General features: G+C 43.7%; 1 protein-coding gene across 4 annotated transcripts in view; it reads left to right on the top strand.

Annotated features, from left to right (window-relative positions):
- The window catches only part of Gfra1 (GDNF family receptor alpha 1), a 195396-nt gene that overhangs the window by 117860 nt on the left and 58649 nt on the right, over positions 1-18887 (top strand). For all 4 annotated transcript variants that reach the window (XM_048807401.1, XM_048807400.1, XM_048807402.1 and 1 more), the window contains one exon: positions 14156-14492. In XM_048807401.1, coding sequence (XP_048663358.1) covers positions 14156-14492 — 337 coding nt within the window. The remainder of the gene's footprint in view (positions 1-14155; positions 14493-18887) is intronic.

The following is an 18887-nucleotide window of genomic DNA, read 5'->3' as shown; positions in this document are numbered from 1 at the left end:
TGTGAAATCAAGCATTCCTGAAGTGGTGGTGGTCTGGAGTTGTGCAGGTGTAGCCTCACATCATGTTAAAGTAGAACAAAACAAAACATCAAGATGTGTGGCACACAGCCCTTCCTCTGTCTTGTTGCACAACTGGGTGTCATTGAACTTGATCACGGGGGTTATGGCAAATGCCCACAATGAGTTTTTCTGCAGAGCCTGGCCTCTGCCCATTTGGCAGGCCATTGGTGCAATTGAAAGCTTCGATTCTCACCCCTGACAGCTCACATATACACATCTCTTGTCCACAAAGACCTTCCCAGCCAAGCTGTTCACCAGCCTGGTACCCAGTAGTCACATGTGCTTAAAAAAACAGAAGAGAACAGAGGCCACGACAGTGTTCACGGGGCAAAATGAGACGACCAAGGCCCTGGACCACCCGGGGAGGCACTTGCTACCTGGTTCCGACTCCACTGCCCCCTTGCATTAATCTATTTGGGTTATTTTGTCAGTAAATGTCAGCGTCATCACATGTAAAGGGGATGGCCAAGAGGGGACTTGCCTGAGACCCACAGTTAAACATCACGTACCTTCATCTCACATTTTGGAATATGTTGTACCCCACACCCTGATGTCTGTCCTTGGGCCATTATCCAGCATAAGCCAGCCACTGAGAACCGTGTGAGCTGTGACTGATTGTCATTCAATGCAAATGAAATCTTTAGGTGAGCATTAGTCACTGTTTGAGACATGCTAGCTTCAAGTGGAAGCAGTCAATTATAGACTAGAGGTTTTATGGCTACATTATTACCATCATACTATTAGGTTTTCAGCCGTAGCATTCTGTTTGATCGATCTGTGCCAGGACATTGATGGATGGCTTTGTTCTTCAAATGTCAACTATGTGGGACTTCTGTACTTTATGTGTTTACTGACACACTAATCTCCTGTAGATACCTTTCCCCCTCTGCAGTGTTCAGCATTAGCAGATGATTGTGATTCCTCTCCTTACAAGACTCTGTAGGGCTTGTAATCACATTAGTAATTTCCTTCGGATTCTCTCTCAAATGCAGAAGTACTTCTGAGTTATTTGGCACTTTAAAGAAGTCTTTGCTGCACAAAGAGGACTTCTCACAGGTGTCAAGAGATAGATTTAGACATTTGCTTTTCTTTTCTCATTCTAACCACATTGGAACTGAATGACCAATTTCAGATTGTTAGATTTCCAAAATGTTGGTTCTGTGTTATTATGCTATATGATGTTATCTTTCCTAAAGCCATATTTAATTTTCTTTTTTTTAATGTACCCCTAAGCCCAATCTCTGACCTGCATAAACTTTTACCACCATTATTCTGACCCCTAGGCATCACCAAATATGGTCCCAACTATATTACTGAACAAACTTTTCATGTTAAATCCTTCAAGAGCTTGTAGCAGACATTAAGGGATGGATTTCCTTTCAGCTAAAACTAATAGCTCTTAAACATGGCATTGAAGATCATCTGTCCCACACAATAAATCAACAAGAAACTTTGAGAAAGTCCTATTCCCTATCAACAAGCCAATTGGATTCCATTTTCTTTTTATTCAAGAAGGCACTCTGTGGTTACTGGAAACACCAGCAACCTTCCCAAGTCAAACCAGTCTCCACTGCGACCTCACAGACCTACTTTAGGAACCATAGTCTGCCATGTTTTTCACCTCAGGAACCTTCTTGTTCTCCTGGATCAGTTCATTAGCTACTGCCACAGGGAGGAGACTGTCCAATTCTTCCTGATAATGAAAGCGACTCTAGACATATCTGGGGGATTCTGAGGAGTTATTCATTACTTACTTTTTAAGGCCAAAGGGTAAGAAGCTAATTAATACCTGTGTTTGGCAATATAGTGATGGGCATGGGAAATCACAGAGATCTGGCTCCCTCTAATTCTTCTGTGTCATAAGACTTCTTGCAACACGGAGCCTCATACAGGAGTACAAGGCAGGGACCCAGGCCATCCTGTGGGACAGTTTTCACCCCTCCATGGCTTCACCAAGGAGGGCCAACATGGCAGGCCACTCTGAGGCTGGCCTTTCTCACTTCTTTTGTGTCTGAATGCCCTAGCCAAGGGTGATCCTGTACTGCTGGTGTGTCCTGGGGTGCTATGGGTAGCATTGGCAGCTGGCCTGAACCTGGGCACTTGTGCTGAATGTCGCTGTGGTCTCTGCAGGCATAAAGCTGATGGAGTCATCTTGACCTCAACACTTGCATTCAGTCTTGCCCAGGGTTAAATTTAACTATTCAAGTGGGCATTTCTCACACAACCTAAGTAGTGTGCATGTCCAGATCTCCACTAGAAAGGGCATATTTTGAAGTCTGAAGGAATTTTCAGTAGAGCACAAACATTTTGCCTACGCAGTACCCATTTTTTACTGAGCAGATAGCTAGGGGGAAATATAAGCTTGTAGGTGCTGGCATTGTTCTCATTAACTCCTGGTTTCTTAATTTCTCTGAGGTCCATGTAATCAGAGACCCCCAAATTGATACATGTGTGTGACAGATGAAGCAGTCCTAGTCAGGGTTGTTCTCTTGCCTCCTCCTGCCTCCGTAGACTCTCAACATCCCATGGAGGGGAGCCAGGTGGGAGCACCCGTGGGGGAAGGTGGCTCAGTGCCCAGCACCATGGGAATAGAGCTGTATTTACTCTGGGATTCCTTCAGGAATCTGAGGCACAGATTCAGTTACAGAGATGCAATGGGGGGCCTGACTAAGGAATTTTAGTATAAAAATTCCTGGGTTTAAACTTAATCCTTGACTAACGGGTGTACTCCTTCAAATGGGGGTCTAACAAATGTTAGGCCAGGGCTCTGAGGCCAGATGTGTGAATGCAAATTTGGAACAAATTTAAAGCTTGAGACAAAATTAGCATGAAGACTTGCCAGTGCCTTATGAAAATAAAACAGAGCCCGCTGGAGGCACGGATGGGTGGACGCACACAGTGCTGTCCATTCTACTTCTTCTGCGGCTCATGGAAGCCATGCTGAGTTGCTGGAGGGGGTGTGGAGGGGTCCTGCTGACTCACTTTGTCTTAGCCCACCTTGGGAGCATCTGGTTGAGGACCATTCCTTATATTTTGGTCCAACCTTAATTCTGAAGTTACCCTTGAGAAATGGGCAAAGACAACCCTCTTGTCAAGAAGATCTTCACAGAGTGAGGACTGAGAGAGCATCCATGAGGAGGCACCTCTGCAGGCTCACATTCCTGAAAATGTGACCAGAAACAGCTGGAAAGCCAGTATTTTCCAGGAAAACAAGTGGGAGTGCAGGAGGATGGTGAAAAGCAGCAGTTTACCCTACCAAAGATTAGCCAGCTCCAGGCGGATCATCAGAAGTACCTGGGAGCTGGGTAAAAATACTGATTCTCGGAGGGTGGCCAGGTTTGGTCGCTGCTTGAAGGAACCATTGAAACACTTAAAACGGGCTTACATGAAAGAGAAATAATAATCTTCACTACACTAGGTGACTTAAGAGCCTTTCGCCAAACAACATCTTATTAGCCCAATGGGACAAAAATCACCTTGAATGCTACAATGAAAAAAAATATTCAAATATAGAGTCACATATCTGACTAAGATGGTCAGTCCTTCTCTCCTCGAACTTCTAGAATGAGGCTACATTACTCTAGACCTTTTGCCCTGCTAAGTGGCTCTTTGACCCTGAAACTGGCCACAGCTTCTGGCCACTGTCTTTCAGGAAAGCACACCCTGTAAAGGCAAAGTGCTGTCATTATTATTCATGCAGCTTTTGTTTATCTTTCCCAAAGAAACAATTGAGACTTAGCGATGAATGATGGTTTCGGGGCTGGAGGAGGTAAAAGCCACTGCGGGTGGAGATGCTTAATGGGGTATTAATCGGGAAGCAGGTGAAGGGGAATAGGTAGCCCAGCAGGTATGTAAATAGGCTCATGGGAGGAAAGGCTTTGAATTTTATGCTCTTTAACTAAAAATAAAGAGCTGATATTTAGCTTATCTTTGCTGAAATCCGCACTGCAAGGGCCCTGACAACCACCGACATCATCAATGATTCATTATTATCTCAGCATCATCCCGGCTACTTAATAGGATCTTCGGCCTCTTCATTCTTCATTGTTTCAGCGGATTCCTCGGCTTTAGGATGCGGACTTTTTCCTCTTGGCTCTGTGTATATCATGACACAGAACACATTTTAGGAAGTTGTGCAGGACAAGTGACATTCGGCGCTCTGCCTACCCCTGGTTCCATCCTGCTGCTCCCGCCAGTCAGAGGAACACAGCAGATGTCTGCTGTGGCTGGGGATCAGGAGCCCACCAAGAACATGTTCATCCAGAAGAATATTCTCCTTCCAGGGGGCCACCCTGAGGAGCTACCTGTCTTTGGCTCAGTGCCTATGGAGAAAGCCACTGCATGTTACCATTTCAGTCACCCATATGAGAAAAGTCCTTATAGATATTCACCCCTGATTATCTACCCTGAAGCATCATCAACCCAACATCATCACCTACTTTATTCAACACTCTTAGAGCTAAAGGATATCTGGCTTTTAAAATCGAACCCTGATGTGAAGACTCAATGCTGTGCAGGATATTTGAAAGAACATGCTTCAGGCTTTCCAGGAAAAGAGTTTCATGAAATGTCTGAAATGTCCGGACTGCTGGCAGCCTCCTTGGGATAAGTGTCCAGTTTCCCAGCATGCTGCACACTCCTAAATTTGTGTTTGCTAGTTTCAAAGTGCAGGTGCATTGTTTTAAGGGTAACTTTTAATTTAATAGTAATGAAGAAAATTATTTAAAACAAACCATATTTTGCTTCCAGTCTCTGAGTGGCAACACATTGGTTGGAAGTGAGGGAGAATTTGGATTTTTTCTTATTGGGCTGGCCCACATTTACTATTTCCTCTGGGGAGAGTTGACACGGTTTTGTTGTTGTATTTGGCCCTTTCCTGTTGAAATAACTAAATATCAGTAGCGCTTGTGCAGGCTCAGCATTAGTGGAACTATACTTTGTACCCCATATAATGAATTAGGTTTATATTATCATGCAGATTTTTCCCCTGTAGTTGAAATTCTCATTAATTTTACTGCTAATGAGATGTTAGCAATTAAATACCATTAATTAATGAAAACCAGACAAAAGCGGGTGCTGCTCTCTGCATCTTCATAAAAATAGGGAAAATATTTGTAGATCTCATTGTGCATTATGTCTGTTAGAAGGACCACAAATCTGAGCTACTTTTATGATTCAGAGAAAGTCATTAAAAGATTTTGCTTTTAGAAAATCAAAGGAGGAATATTTGGATGCTATAAAGATTATCTGAGATGGGGGGAAAAAAGAACCATAAACCGAGAGCCAGTCCTACATGTAATAGAGAATTTCATGGTTGAAAATGCAACAGGATTGAGTACAATTAATAGTTCTGTAGCCGTCATTGAGTTCTGGGATAGGCCCCAAGCACATAATTAGATTATTAAAAATGGCCTGTCTAAGGCCCACTATTACTAAATTGAAATCCAATTATGCTTTTATGATTTTGCTGAAAAATATTTAGCTGTTTGCTTGAGTTCTCCTAGAAGATCATTTCCTCTTCGCATCAGCATTTGCACATGTCACAATACATTTTCCAAACAAATCTGACCTCAATTATCTCGGAATCAATCTTACATTAGATAAAATATATTTTAATGAGTGTTTCTATGTCTAATATCATAATTGTTGCCTCTCCATACTTGAGGAATTAAAAGATGGTGATAGGAATCCTTGCAAAAAAAATTAATGAGAGGCATGCATATATTAGAAATAACTAAATCGTGCTGTCTTAATACTCAGAAAGGCACTATGTGCAAATATGTGCCTGAGTGTGCTGCAAGACAGACTCGGTGCAGTTTGCAGTAATTGGCATTGGAACGGTAATAAAGCAGTTGTTTGCAAAGAGATGGGCTCAGAAATTTCATGCACTCCTGCAGTGTGGATTTAAATGCTAAGTTAAGTATTTATGAACCCGAGATTTTTATAATTGATCATTGTATGATTTATACACTGTAATTATAATTAGGTTGAAAGAGATTTTAAAAAGCCAGTTTCCTGGTAGCCAAGGCCATTAAATAACACTAAGCTGCCAAAACAAAAATTAGGTGGGAACCCAGCCACCAAGTTCTGTGCGCCTGTCCCCACATCTGACACACAGTGAGGGGCCGCACCTCACCAGATACGTCACCTGGAGCACTGATTCTTGCGTCATCTGGGATCATTTTTCATGCCTTTGTTTCAAACCTTGTTGAACATAAACAAATAGAAAACTTCAGGGATCCAATGTATAACAAAAGGAAAAGGTGGAGGAGGTTGGAAAGGTTAATTAAAAATGTAATGATCCCATTTGCTGAGACGGCACTATTAATCACTGTGCAGCAGCAAGCCTGTGACTTGCACAGCCCTTATAGGCGACATCTAATTTTTTTAAGGTATGGAAGGCGGTGAGGGTGGTGGGTGCAGGCAGGCGACAGTAGGTGCATTAAGGAAATGGAAGTCTAAGGGATGAGTTGTGGTTAAGGCTGGGAACTGTCTTCACCAGACAGAAGAATTATTTCCAGATTCATAGGTATTCAAAATAATTCCATCGCTGTCAGCCCCTGAGGAAACTTGAGTATGGCTTGAGGCTTAATGTAGTTGTGTAAGATATGAAAAAAAAAAAAAAAAACAGGACCAGGAGGGAATTCATCACTGTGTAATACCATAGATCTGAAACGGTGTGTGAATGACAAAATGGGCTCCAACAGCCAACACACACATTTTAAATGTAATTTTTGGCACCCCAGCTGGAAAAGGCCAAGCTTTTGAAGGATCTATTACAAGGGTCACAACCTGTATGATCAGATTTGCCATCTGATCCACGGGGATATCAGATCCAACTGTCAGCATGAGCTTCCAGGAAAGCTTGCTTACCCTTGCAAAGATCTGAGTGCTTTTGCCCATTTTTCATTTGCCGGGATAACACATGAGAGGGCGCCTATTAGAAGAAGAATAGCAGTTATGTTAAGGCGGTGATTAATCAAGTCTGAAGACAGAGGGAACAAGTTGTGAATTCAGTTCTGCAGCCTTAAAAAGAAAGTCAGGAGATACCCTGAAACCCACAAGCCTTTGTAAATAACATTCTCTGGCTGTGTCTCATGAACTTTCTGCTCATTACATCCCCTTGCACACAGGCCATACATATTTTAAAACATGTACGATTTGATCCCACCTCCTAATCTATAGAAATGAATTTCTAGCTGGTTGCATCTGCGTTTCCTCCTGAATCATTTCCCCTGGTGAGCTGGCAGTGGCGTATGCCAGTAACGGGGACATTTCCTAAGTGTAAATAAAAAGGGGCTGCTGCCGGCCACAGTGATAGCCTCTTTGATTTGGGACAGTGTGAGGATTGTATTTGGGATGAAGGCAGTTTCTGGCTCCAGAGGAATTTAGAATATGAAAGCTTCTCTCGGGGCATAATTCATCCCTGACATCCCCACATCTTGCTGTCTTGGAGGGACCTTTACATTTGCTCTGCTGTCGGGTCAGGGTTGAAATCATTGGTCCACGGACTCCACGGAGCCGCAGACAGCTGAGAGGCAGCACCTTGGAGTATGAGGAATCTCCGACTGGGGTTTTATTCTTTCCCAGATTATCATTTTATCCTAGATATTTGAAGTTAAAATCAGAAAAGGCCAATTATATTATAATCATCAAACCAAAGAATCTCAACCTTTGGAGTTTCCTTGGGTATTTCCTATGACAAATGGAGAAATTAAGGCCCACAGAGAGAAAAGTGACTTAACAGAGGCTCTCAGACGATTGGACCACTGAAACCCCATATCTCCTGATTCCTGATCCATCACTCTCTAGGCAGCACCTGACCCTTTGCATAGCATGCTCTGCGATCTGGGCCTCTGGTTGTGATGAATAAGAAAGAAGCCCCAGTCCTATGCTATCCCAGCTTCAACTGCTGGTAGAGAAAGCAATCTGTAACCTGCAAAGCAACGACATGGCTGGGTGGAGCTTTGAAATGAAAAGCTGGTTAAATGGCATTCTCCATAACCCATTGCCGGCCCACGCTGGAGAGGAGCACGTTAGCTGAGCAAACCCACTCACAGGCGCCCTGCCCCCCGAAAACGGGATTTCTAGTAAACAGCCTTCATTCTGAGAACATTCCCATTCAGACAGCATCCCAGACATTCCACCAAGTTAAAGAATGAATAACAGCAGATGGAGGCAGAGATTAGAGGGGGAGGGGAGGGGGACGGGGCATCGTGATGCTGAATTCTAAAATGAGCTGCGGAGAGGACAGTGCTGAAAGTTATGGCAAAGCTGTTCCAGGCCTTCCCACGAAGGCAGGCGATAGGGCGCTGTGCCCAGAGCCTAAAGACAGGCACACCCTGCTCCTGCGGGCAAGGGGAGGCAGGGTGCGGATCTCTGCTGGCATAAATCGAATCTTTCTTCCCGTTCACCCTCTGCCCTCCCATCCTTGAAGTAGCATTTTTGTGCAGTGGGGGATCCATTTCATAGATATTGGGGATCCAACTTCTTGCCAGGGGGAAACTCCACGCTCATTCACATGCACCGTGATTTCAGGAGTGTTAATTCTGAACTTGAATGCAGCAGGACACGCAGCACTTGGGAGAGGTGGAGGTGGGTCTGTGAGGGACTCAGAAGGAAGGTGAAAGGGAGGGAGGAACTGAGAATTATTTTCATAGGCTGTGTATAACCGCAGGAGTCCCAGTAAAGTATACCTGAACCTATTTTTCCTCAATATTTTAATATGCATATTTACAGAAAAGTGGAAAATATTTTATAGTTAACATATCCCAGGACCTAGATTCTATCAGTAACATTTGAATATAGTTGCTTTATGAAGTGTTCCTCTGCTGGCAGCAACACTTGAGGCCGATTGGCTGGGTCACGTGGGCGGAGCCAAAAAAGTCCCCCAATGAGCAGCTCCGTGGTCTGAAAGGGCAGGGAAACAGCCCAATGAGCATCACCACAGAGGAGCCAATCAGCTAAATGTTGCTGGGGCCGAGGAGCCAATCAGCTAGATGTTGCTGGGGCCGCTGTGAGCCAATCATCATTCCTCCATTCATCCCTCTAATTTTTTAAAATGCTTATCTCAGTACCTTGTCTTACATACTTCAACATATATATCACTAACCAGTGTTCATTGTCTGTCTAGTTCTTTTTTTTTTTTTGAGGTGATGTTTACATAGGCACAAACCTTCAGTGCTCATTTTCTGATACCATTCTTTGATCCAAGCCACTCAACCCACATGCCTGTGAAGAGACAGAGCATTCTCAGCACCTCAGAAAGTTCCTTCTTCCAAGCCAGTCCCCATTCCTGTTCTCCAGTAGCAACCACTCTTGACTTTTTTAAAAAAATTATAAATTAGTTTCACCTCTTCTGGAGCTTCATATACAGAGAATCTAGTACCATTTGTGACAAAGAATTTCTCTGTTATTAGTGTCATCAAAAATAGAATGACTGCATATTTGATGTGGGTATATTTATGAGTTCTCCATTGTTTGTTTATGCCTATGCTATACCACACTCTTGGTAACTGTAGCTTTATAGCCAATCAGTGTAAGTCCTTCAACTTTGCTATCTCATTCATATTGCTTTGGCTGTCCTGTATTCTTTGCATTTCTATGTAAATTTTAGACTGTGCTTGCCAATTCCAAAATACTAGGATTTGGAGATAATCGACATGTTAATAATATTGAGTGTTCTGATCCATGAACATGGTATACATTTTCATTTATTAGGTCTTTTATTTTTACCAGTTGTGCTCTTTTATTTTTTTTTAAATCAATGTAGTGGTCTTGCACTTGCTTTGTTAGATTCATTCCTAAGTGCTTTTATTTTTTATTTGGTACTATTGTAAAAACAGAGTTACATTTAAAATTTTCTTAATTTAAAGTTAAGTAGCTGATTTAATCATTCCACAATGTGTGTGTGTGTGTGTGTGTGTGTGTGTGTGTGTATAAAACAGTATTACATTGCACTCCATAAATTTAGGCAATTGTTAATTTGTCAAAAAATAAAATTTAAAAAAATCAAACTTTTAAACTCAAAAAAATGACAATTTATATTTGTGTATTAAACTTGTATCCTTCACTTATTGTAGATTCTTTAGGATTTTTCCAAGTCACCTGCAAATAGAGATGTCTTCCTTTCCAATCTCTCCACTTTTTCTTTCTTTCCATTGGTTTGTTGCAGAGATTAGGAGTGCCAGTGCACTGTTGACTCTAAGGCATAAAAATGGGCATCCTTGGTTCCTGATCTTAGGGAGTGGCAGTCAATATGTTGCCATGAGATGTGGTTATAGCTAGGTTTTTCATAGTTGCTCATTATCAGATTGGGGAGATTCTTGTCTCTTAGTTTGCTGATCATTTATTAGTATTAAAATTTGTTAGTTGCTTTTTTCTTTGGTTATTGAAACAATCATATAGTTTTTGTCTTGTATTCTATTACTGTGCTAAATTATTACTAATTTTTAAATATTAACCAATCTTGCATTCTTGGGCTGAAACCCAGTTGGTCAGAGTACCATATGTTCTTAAGATATTGCTAAATAAAATTTACCAAAATTCAGGGAAGAGTTTTACATCCATGTTTGCAAGCAGTCTTCATCTATTATTTTCTTCTTTCCTCTTTGTTGGTTCTTGTATCAGGGTGATTCTGATCTCATACATCAAGTTGAGAAGGGTCATGAGAATGCTTTTTGTGAAAATTTTGAATCAGAAACAAAAAGGTTGTCACACATTGACCTGTGATCTGGACATGAATAATCATTTTTGTCCTACCGAATGTTCCTGGTTATACATTCTGGAATTTGTCAAAGACTCTGAAACAGTGGTAAGGAGAGGGTTCTCTGACAAGGCTTGTAGAGTGATGAGAACAGCATCAGAACAAAGTAAGGCTAGGTCACAGCCACTGCTAAATGAAGTTAACTTTGAGCAATTGGTTTAGACATAAAATAGCTTACCCTGCTTTCCACTTTGTACAAAGCTTTTCCTTTAAATTATTACATTTCTTTTTTGATAACATCAAGAGGAAAAACTTAATAGCTATACAGTTTTAACAACTTCAAAAAGGCAACTAACGTTATTATACCAAAAGAAGATACACAGTAGACCAATTTTTTTAAAGCTTGTGTGTTATTATATGGACTGTTTCCAAAGAAAAAGAAATTTCCTGGATGTGATGTGCTGACTTTTATTATTTTTATTGCAATATTCTATAAGATTGATAAACATAAAAAGCTTTATTCTTTGTTGTTACATAACTATAAAAGCCATACATTTAAATTAAGTATAAACCAAACTTTGAAAAAATGAATCGCAAGCTAATAACATTAATTTTGTATAAGGGATGATAGTGTTTTGCTGAAACTCAGTTGGTGCCTATGATCTGAATGTAGCCCTTGGAATCAGAATGGGTGTTCCAGTTTGGCAGGCTTATGTTGCTAGGTGCCATGTGCTGATGTCATTCTTCTGCCGTTTTTCTCCATTTGAACTTGCCTGAACTGCTTGTTCATATATCACTGACTATATCCCTTTTCTGTTCATTCACTTCTGTGCCTCTGGGTTTTTTTTCTTTTTTCTTTTAGTGAAAGATTATAGAGTGTCATTCATTGTGCACCAATGCAGAAGTACATGCAGGTAGTTAAATGGTACACATACCTAGCTTCAGCCTTACGGCTCTGATCCAGATGATGTAGAGTACAGTTTATTACTTTCTTTCAGCTTATCATTAAAATGCATAATTTAGAAATCTAGAAAATGGTAGACCTTCCAGAATAGAAATCATTGTCTTTGGGCCCAACAGCACATCATTAGAAGTCTAAAAAGAGAAGGCTGGAAGTGTGGCCAAGGCCTAGAGGCCCTGATGTCCCTGTAAAGGAACATGATGGCTTCTTCCCTCCTCGAGTCCCAAGGAGCCTGAGTGAGGGGCAGAGAAGCCTGGAAGAGCATGGCGGAGGGACAGCTCCAGGTGCGCCTGTTAACCTGGCGGGCTGCCTGTGCAGCTGCTCACCCCCTGCGCTGCATACCCCAGAAAGGCTGAATCTCTTGTTTATTGTCTTCCACATTAAATATCCTCAATTCAGATGTCAGACACATGAACCTGGGACACAATAAAACACAGCTCGTGGTGCCAGGGTAGAATGCTGTGGTTTCAGAGTTTTGGGGTATTTTTTTTAAAGATCTTTAAAAAAAAAAAAAAAAGAGAGAGGGAGAGAGAGAGAGGGAGAGAGAGAGAGAATTTTTAATATTTATTTTTTAGTTATCGGTGGACACAACATCTTTGTATGTGGTGCTGAGGATCGAACCCGGGCCGCACGCATGCCAGGCGAGCGTGCTACCGCTTGAGCCACATCCCCAGCCCTTTGGGGTATTTTTAAAGCAAGACTCATCAGTACCACAGGAGGTTTTCCTTTCCCTGAAATGTTGAAATTACTTCATGTGCCCTTTTTTTTTTTCATTTAATTTTTTTTAAGTCATAATTAGAACATTTAACATGGAACTCACTCTCTTGACAAAATTTTAAGACCACAATACAGAATTGGTAACTCTAGGAAGGACGTTGTAGGCATATTCCTAGAACTTATTAGTGTGCAGAGCTGTAACTTTAAGCTCTTTGAGTAGCAACTCCCCAGCCATCCCCCAACCCAGCCAGCATTTTACCCACTCTCTGTTCCTGTGGGTTCAAGTATTTTTGATTCCTCATAGGAGTGGAGTCATGTGGTATCTGTCCTTCTGTGACTCTGTTGCATTTGATGTCACGTCCTCAAGGTTTATTCATGTTGTTCTGGAGCACAGGATTCCCTTCCTTTTTAAGATAGACTGCCGTTCCATGTGCCAATTACATGTGCAGTAAGCACAACACCCTGTCTTTAAGTCCCACACAACTATCTGGACCCTCTCCCAAATGACCTCATCAACAGGTTGAAAGGGAGTCACAGAATCCACAGAGGGGCTGAGGGCTGAGCAGGGACTGAGATTAGACTTGTGTCTAATCTCACAGTTATGCATTACTCATCTGTTGCCTTCCTCTCTTCCCCAGAGGGTCACTGGTACACCTGCTTATCAGTCTTCCACTTATCATTTGATTCTGGAAAGTTTTTCTATCACTTTCTTCTCCCTGTAGGGCACCCCTATGTAGGAACCAGCTCAATTCTCCTTGTCCATTTATTTGTAACTTTACCCATTGGATGGGGTGATGGCCAGTGTGCCCAGCCACCCAGTGGACATGCCCCCGTGCTGTCATCCAGACTGCAGGGGAGCAGCCCCATGGTGGATGGCACTGGTTTCTCTGGCAGCCTGAGCAGAGAGGGTTTAAGTGGAAGGCAGCATATGTTTTGTGAGATTCCTAAAACCCAAGCTTTGAAGCCCATTGAAATTCTATCCAAAAATTCTAGCTGAATCTTCCTAGTTGGAAACTTCAGTACTCACAGAGCTGACTTTTTGTATGTGGTGAGTTAAGTGGTAATTGAAGTTTGCAAATTTTTATGTGATTTATTCTGGTTTTCTTCCAATGGCCTGTAAGCTGAAACTTAAATACAGCTTCATTGTAGTTGCTTCTTCCTGTTTAGAGAGGCTGGCATAATATTTTGTCTTCTGGGCTCAAATAACCATGTAATTACTCTGTAATCATATAGTAATTAGCATGTACTATATGCATTTATTACATAATTATATTCCTGAAGGATTGCATGGCAATTATACTTGCATTCAGCATATCATTTATATACTGTATCATGAACAAGTATATAATTTGTTGCTGTTTTCTTTGATCCTAATTTCAGTTTATAGGGCAGGAGCTGGAAGCATTCTCCTGTTGCCTTGTTTGCTCCTAGCCAGGCAGGTGCCTGAGTTCCTTTGGCCTCACTCCATAGCTTCTCCTTATTTTCACATCGAGGGGAATACTGGGGGCTTGTGTGTTGCTGTACATTCCCATTGTTCGCACCGCTAACACTTTCTCATTGCCACAAAGTCATTAAGTTATTAGCTTCAAAATTTGTTGAGTTCTAGAGCTGCCAGCGTGGCCAGGTGAATGTCAAGATCTCAATGAGAACAGGAGAGGCGTGGGCAGACCTCAAGCTGACCCGCGGTCTCACCATTTCTCTCTGCTTTGCAGTGGAGCACATTCCCAAAGGGAACAACTGCCTGGACGCAGCCAAGGCCTGCAACCTGGACGACACCTGCAAGAAGTACAGGAGCGCCTACATCACCCCGTGCACCACCAGCATGTCCAACGAGGTCTGCAACCGCCGCAAGTGCCACAAGGCCCTGCGGCAGTTCTTTGACAAGGTCCCTGCCAAGCACAGCTATGGAATGCTGTTCTGCTCCTGCCGGGACATCGCCTGCACAGAGCGGCGGCGGCAGACCATCGTGCCTGTGTGTTCCTATGAGGAGCGGGAGAAGCCCAACTGCTTGAGTTTGCAGGATTCCTGCAAGGCGAATTACATCTGTAGGTAAGAGCACCGGTGGCTGGTGATCACTGAGGTGCAGGGGGCCTTGGTGGCCTCTCCAGCTGCCAAGCTTCAGTGTCCTGTGTTGCTCCAGGGCGGAGAGCAAGGCAAGGTTTGTGCCTCTGAAGATTGGTGAGAGTCTGACTTCACCTTCTAAAAATTGTTTTTTCACAGCTGTTCATCCTGTCACCCTGGGGACAATCCTGTCTTTGACTAGGGGGTGCTGAGAGGTTCTGGAATCAGGAAAGTAGCACTGCATGTCCTGCGCACCTCTCAGGTGGGGAGGGGATCACCTGGGTGAGGTGAGCTTGAGCCAGGTACCCACTCCTCAAGTCTTCAGGGGCAGTTGGAGTTTAAGAAAGTCAGGGGAGGATTTGACGGGAAATATGGAGCCTCTTGGTCTTCAGGGACAGAACACTGGAAGACACCAGCCAAAGGGAGTGAGCTGAGCCATGTCCGTCTGGGGAGGACAGCTTTGAGAATACCTGAGTCTGTTCTGAGCCATTCTGTGGCTACAAAGAGTGGGTACCTTCCTGCCTAGCTCTTCTTCCACCTTCAGCCGCCATCAGAAATTCTGCAGGGCCTGAATCCTTTTCCTTTTGGGCCATTTATTGATTGATTTTAATGTTTGAAAGAGTCTAGAAGCACATTCTCCATATAAAAAGAGAAAAAGCCATGTGGAGTTGGTAGAGTGGAAAAGAAAAAGTACCCTCTGTCTGCTCCCACTCAGCCCCAGCCCTCAGGCGACTACTGTTGACAATTTGATGTATGTCTTTCGAGAACTTAGGGCTGAGTTCAGTTGCTTATCAAAGCAAGTAGACTTTGATGAGCAGAGATTGAGTCTTTGCAGACTGGGGCTGTGCTGCTGCCTCATTCAGAAGAGCAAGCTGGATCCTAGGCTGGAGATTCAGATGGGCCAGCTTATTGGATAACACCTGTACATTGTCCCCAAGGTAGGATCTAGGAGCCTTTGGTGCCATGTCTGACAAAATCCTGTGTGCTCAATAAGCTTTAGACAGGTAGACAAGTAGGTGAGAGTGTAACTAGGTTCTTGTTTTCGGTTCCCCATTTCTGAAGGGCAGAGAGTGGGAAAGAAGGTCTGATATGTTGAGAGCTCTGGTCAGCTGAGTTTCTGATCAACTTATTTTATTCTAGGAGAATGGGATCCCATTCCTTCTTTAAACCAGCTCTCAGAGAAACCAAAGCAAAGTGAAAGTCCTAATTATTTCTCTACCTCTCTCATGGTGAAGATCATCTGGGAGTAATATCTCTCCACTTTTTGTTTTTTTCTACCTGGAAGGTGGTGACCTGCTTTATGAAGAGGGACTCAGATGTCCAAGTGTAAAATAAAGAGTTTGCCTGCTGGGAGGAGTCAGATGTTCCTGGTCCACTGGGAACCTCAGCTGTGAGCTAGGAGCAGGATGGGTAGTGGAGATCCTGAGGGCGTGGACAGGCCTCAGTGAGCCCAAATGTGGGAAGCCAATCAGGCAGGGAGTTAAAGAACCCACAGCGGAAGGTGAATATAGTCAAGGAGCAGGACAGGGGAACTTGGTCCAGGGAACAGGGATGGGAAGGAGCAGAGAATCTGAAGACTACTCCTCTGGAGACCCCCAGATCTGAAACCCAAATTCCTGGGTATCTTCAGTCTTTGAGCAGAAGGAACTCCTCTTCTATGAACAGGACTTGATTTCTAGAGTATTACTTGCCTTAAATCCAAATAGCTTCTTCCTGGGATACCATCTGACCACTTCTGGGCCAGAGCCAGGAGGCTTGGGTTTTGGTCCTGCCTGGAGAAGGGAAGCTGCACAGGGCAGGAAGGGAGCAGTGGGTAAGGCTGTATCCATTGAACAAGGACTAGGAGGTGGCAGAGGTAGGGGAGCCTTCTCTGCTCACAGGTTTGGCCTACACATGAGGTCCAGAGAAGGTCTGTGACTCTCCTACACAGGCCAGAAGCGCAACCTGAACAGTCAATTTGCTTTTCCTGGCTCATTGTTCTATAGAGAGACTCCTTGGAGGGTTGATATCAATCCAAAAATAAGATTGCTGCCACACTAAGCTGTAGCAAGAATAGCTGGGAACTGGGGGACTTGGGGGGCTCTGGGGAGAGGGGCAGCAGGAAGACCTGCAGAAAACAGGACGTTTGGGCTGCTATCTGGGGGTTCAGACTGACCTGAAGAAGAACAGTTTTCTGAAACTTAAAGACACCCCCAATATCAGGGAATAGACCCAGCTGATGCAGCAGAAATATATAATAGGTTCAAGACAGCCTGTGCCTAATAATGATTGTGCTTGATGGTGCGGAGGTTGGAATGGAATGGATGGTAGCCACCAAGCAGTGGGGTGGAGGCCCCCTGGATGGAGGTTGCACCTGGAGGCTGTCACATTTCTGGCTCTAGGTAGAGCTCCGAGGCAACTTGAGAGTCCAGGGCTGGCTACCCAGGAGCCCCACCAAGTGAGATTTGTCTCTCGGTGTGATTGATGGGCTCTATGCCCTGCCTTGAGTCTTTCCTGGGAAGGTGAGTCAGGGCCTTCCCCTGGTGATACCTGTCGTTAAGTTATTTAGCTCATGTTTTCTTTCCAGAGCCTGAACTTATTACTCATGATTACCCTGTCCCTGTCTAATGTGGTAAATGTAATTTGAGCTGCTAGGTTGGTTCGCAGCGTTTTCTTTCATCAGATTTTATTAATCTTGTCTTTAATTTTATGCCTTTCATTTCATAACTACTCAATCCATCTCAGGGAGGCTGTTGTACAGCTTCCCAGAGTGGCAGCTCTGGTGGGGAAATCACAGTCCCTGGAACCCCAGCCCCACTGCCCTGATGACTTCAGGCCTCATTTGAATAACCCCAGTAGGAAAGATGGCAAGAGGGAAAATTGCTTCCTAAACACCACACTCTTGGAAAGCTCACACTTGCAAATGCTCCCTTTCCATCTTAACATCAGAGCCTATCAAAGAGCTGCTGCGGCTCATTAAAACTTCTCCAATGTAATGTTGTCCTACTCCCAGCTTTTAGGCTTCCTTCCCCAGGGTCCCAGGGTACCTCTGCACAAAACCTGTTTCTCTTCTGCTTTGTGCCTTCAAACAGACAAGACGCAACTTGAGCTTTTCCTTTTGACTTTGTTTTCCTTCTCCCTTTTTAGGAAGCTGACAGGTTCCTTTCCTCTTGGGGTAGCTAAGAAAAGTGAGAACTTGACTGTTTAGGCCTCCAAGCTTGTCTACAGCAAAGCAAGCACAGAGGTGTTATTAGAGGGCTGGGGGGAAATTCAAAGCCTCACATCCTCCCCTGGAGCACAGGGTCTCCCCTGCCGGTTTTCCTCTTGTTGCTTTCCTTACTGCCTGGAAGGATGTCGGTACTGAGTTTGGCCTAAAGGAAACATATCCCTTTATTCCTGATGCAAATTGTTTTATATACATAATGCAAATTTATACCTTACCTCCTTCCTCCCAAACTCTGACATCAGAATAAACTCAGCACTTGAGCACTGAGTCGGGCTGCCACATATTTGCTCCCATCTCTTTAATTTTTCTAATTAATCACTCAAGTGCTGCAGCTATTCCTCATTATCAACAGGACCCCTTGAGCATGACCCTCCTGTTTTCATCTAAGAATCACAGAGGCGCACTCCAACCTCATTCTGCTCCCAATGCCAAACCGAGAGGGAGCCTGAGGCTACTTACTGAACAGTCTGCCTTCCTCGTGGCTTTAACTGCTCCCACACAGCCCAGAGCATGATTGATGGCTTGGTGGCCCTGACTGTCTTGGTCATCCTGCAGGTGTAGCAGAGGTGCTCTATCCCTGGACACCAGTGTAACAGCTCTTGGTGCATGCTCAGCTATGCAGCCATTCTCCCCAAAGCATGACATTTTGCTCCAGGGGAGGGTCCTCAGGAGTTCCCTCCAGAGCCTGCCAGCTGTCCACCCCCAGCAGTAGCAGTCTCTCTCTTTCCTAGCAGCGTTTGCTGAAGGGGATCTTGGTGTTGCCTTTACATTCAGGAATACTGGGTCAAGGATGTTTCATTCCTCCTAGAAAGATTTTGATAATGTTGAATCTCACAAAGAAAGGTTCAGGGGCTCTATGCCCTGTGTCCCCAAGGTTTTCATGGCTTTGTGGAGATATACTGCCCCCTCTAGGTGCCCAACTTGATACCCACACAGTCTCCAAAGGTGGTGATTTTGATAAACTCACCAAGTATGTAGTGTTTTTCTTTCCCTGGGGCATTCAAGATCTTATAATTATATCCTGGAAGCCTGGGGGATTTTTAGCAGAAGTAGGAAGGCAAGGTGTCCCTTGGTATGGATCTGGAATAAAAACACATGCAATTTCTGACCTTCTTCCCTAAACAATGCCGTATTTGCCAGGCTAAGGGTAACCCTGTTATATACATTATATATATATA

This window comes from Marmota marmota, unplaced genomic scaffold (assembly GCF_001458135.2).
Source record: "Marmota marmota marmota unplaced genomic scaffold, marMar, whole genome shotgun sequence".
In the NCBI taxonomy this organism is placed as follows: Eukaryota; Metazoa; Chordata; class Mammalia; order Rodentia; family Sciuridae; genus Marmota; species Marmota marmota.
This window is presented reverse-complemented; position numbering and strand designations above follow the sequence as displayed.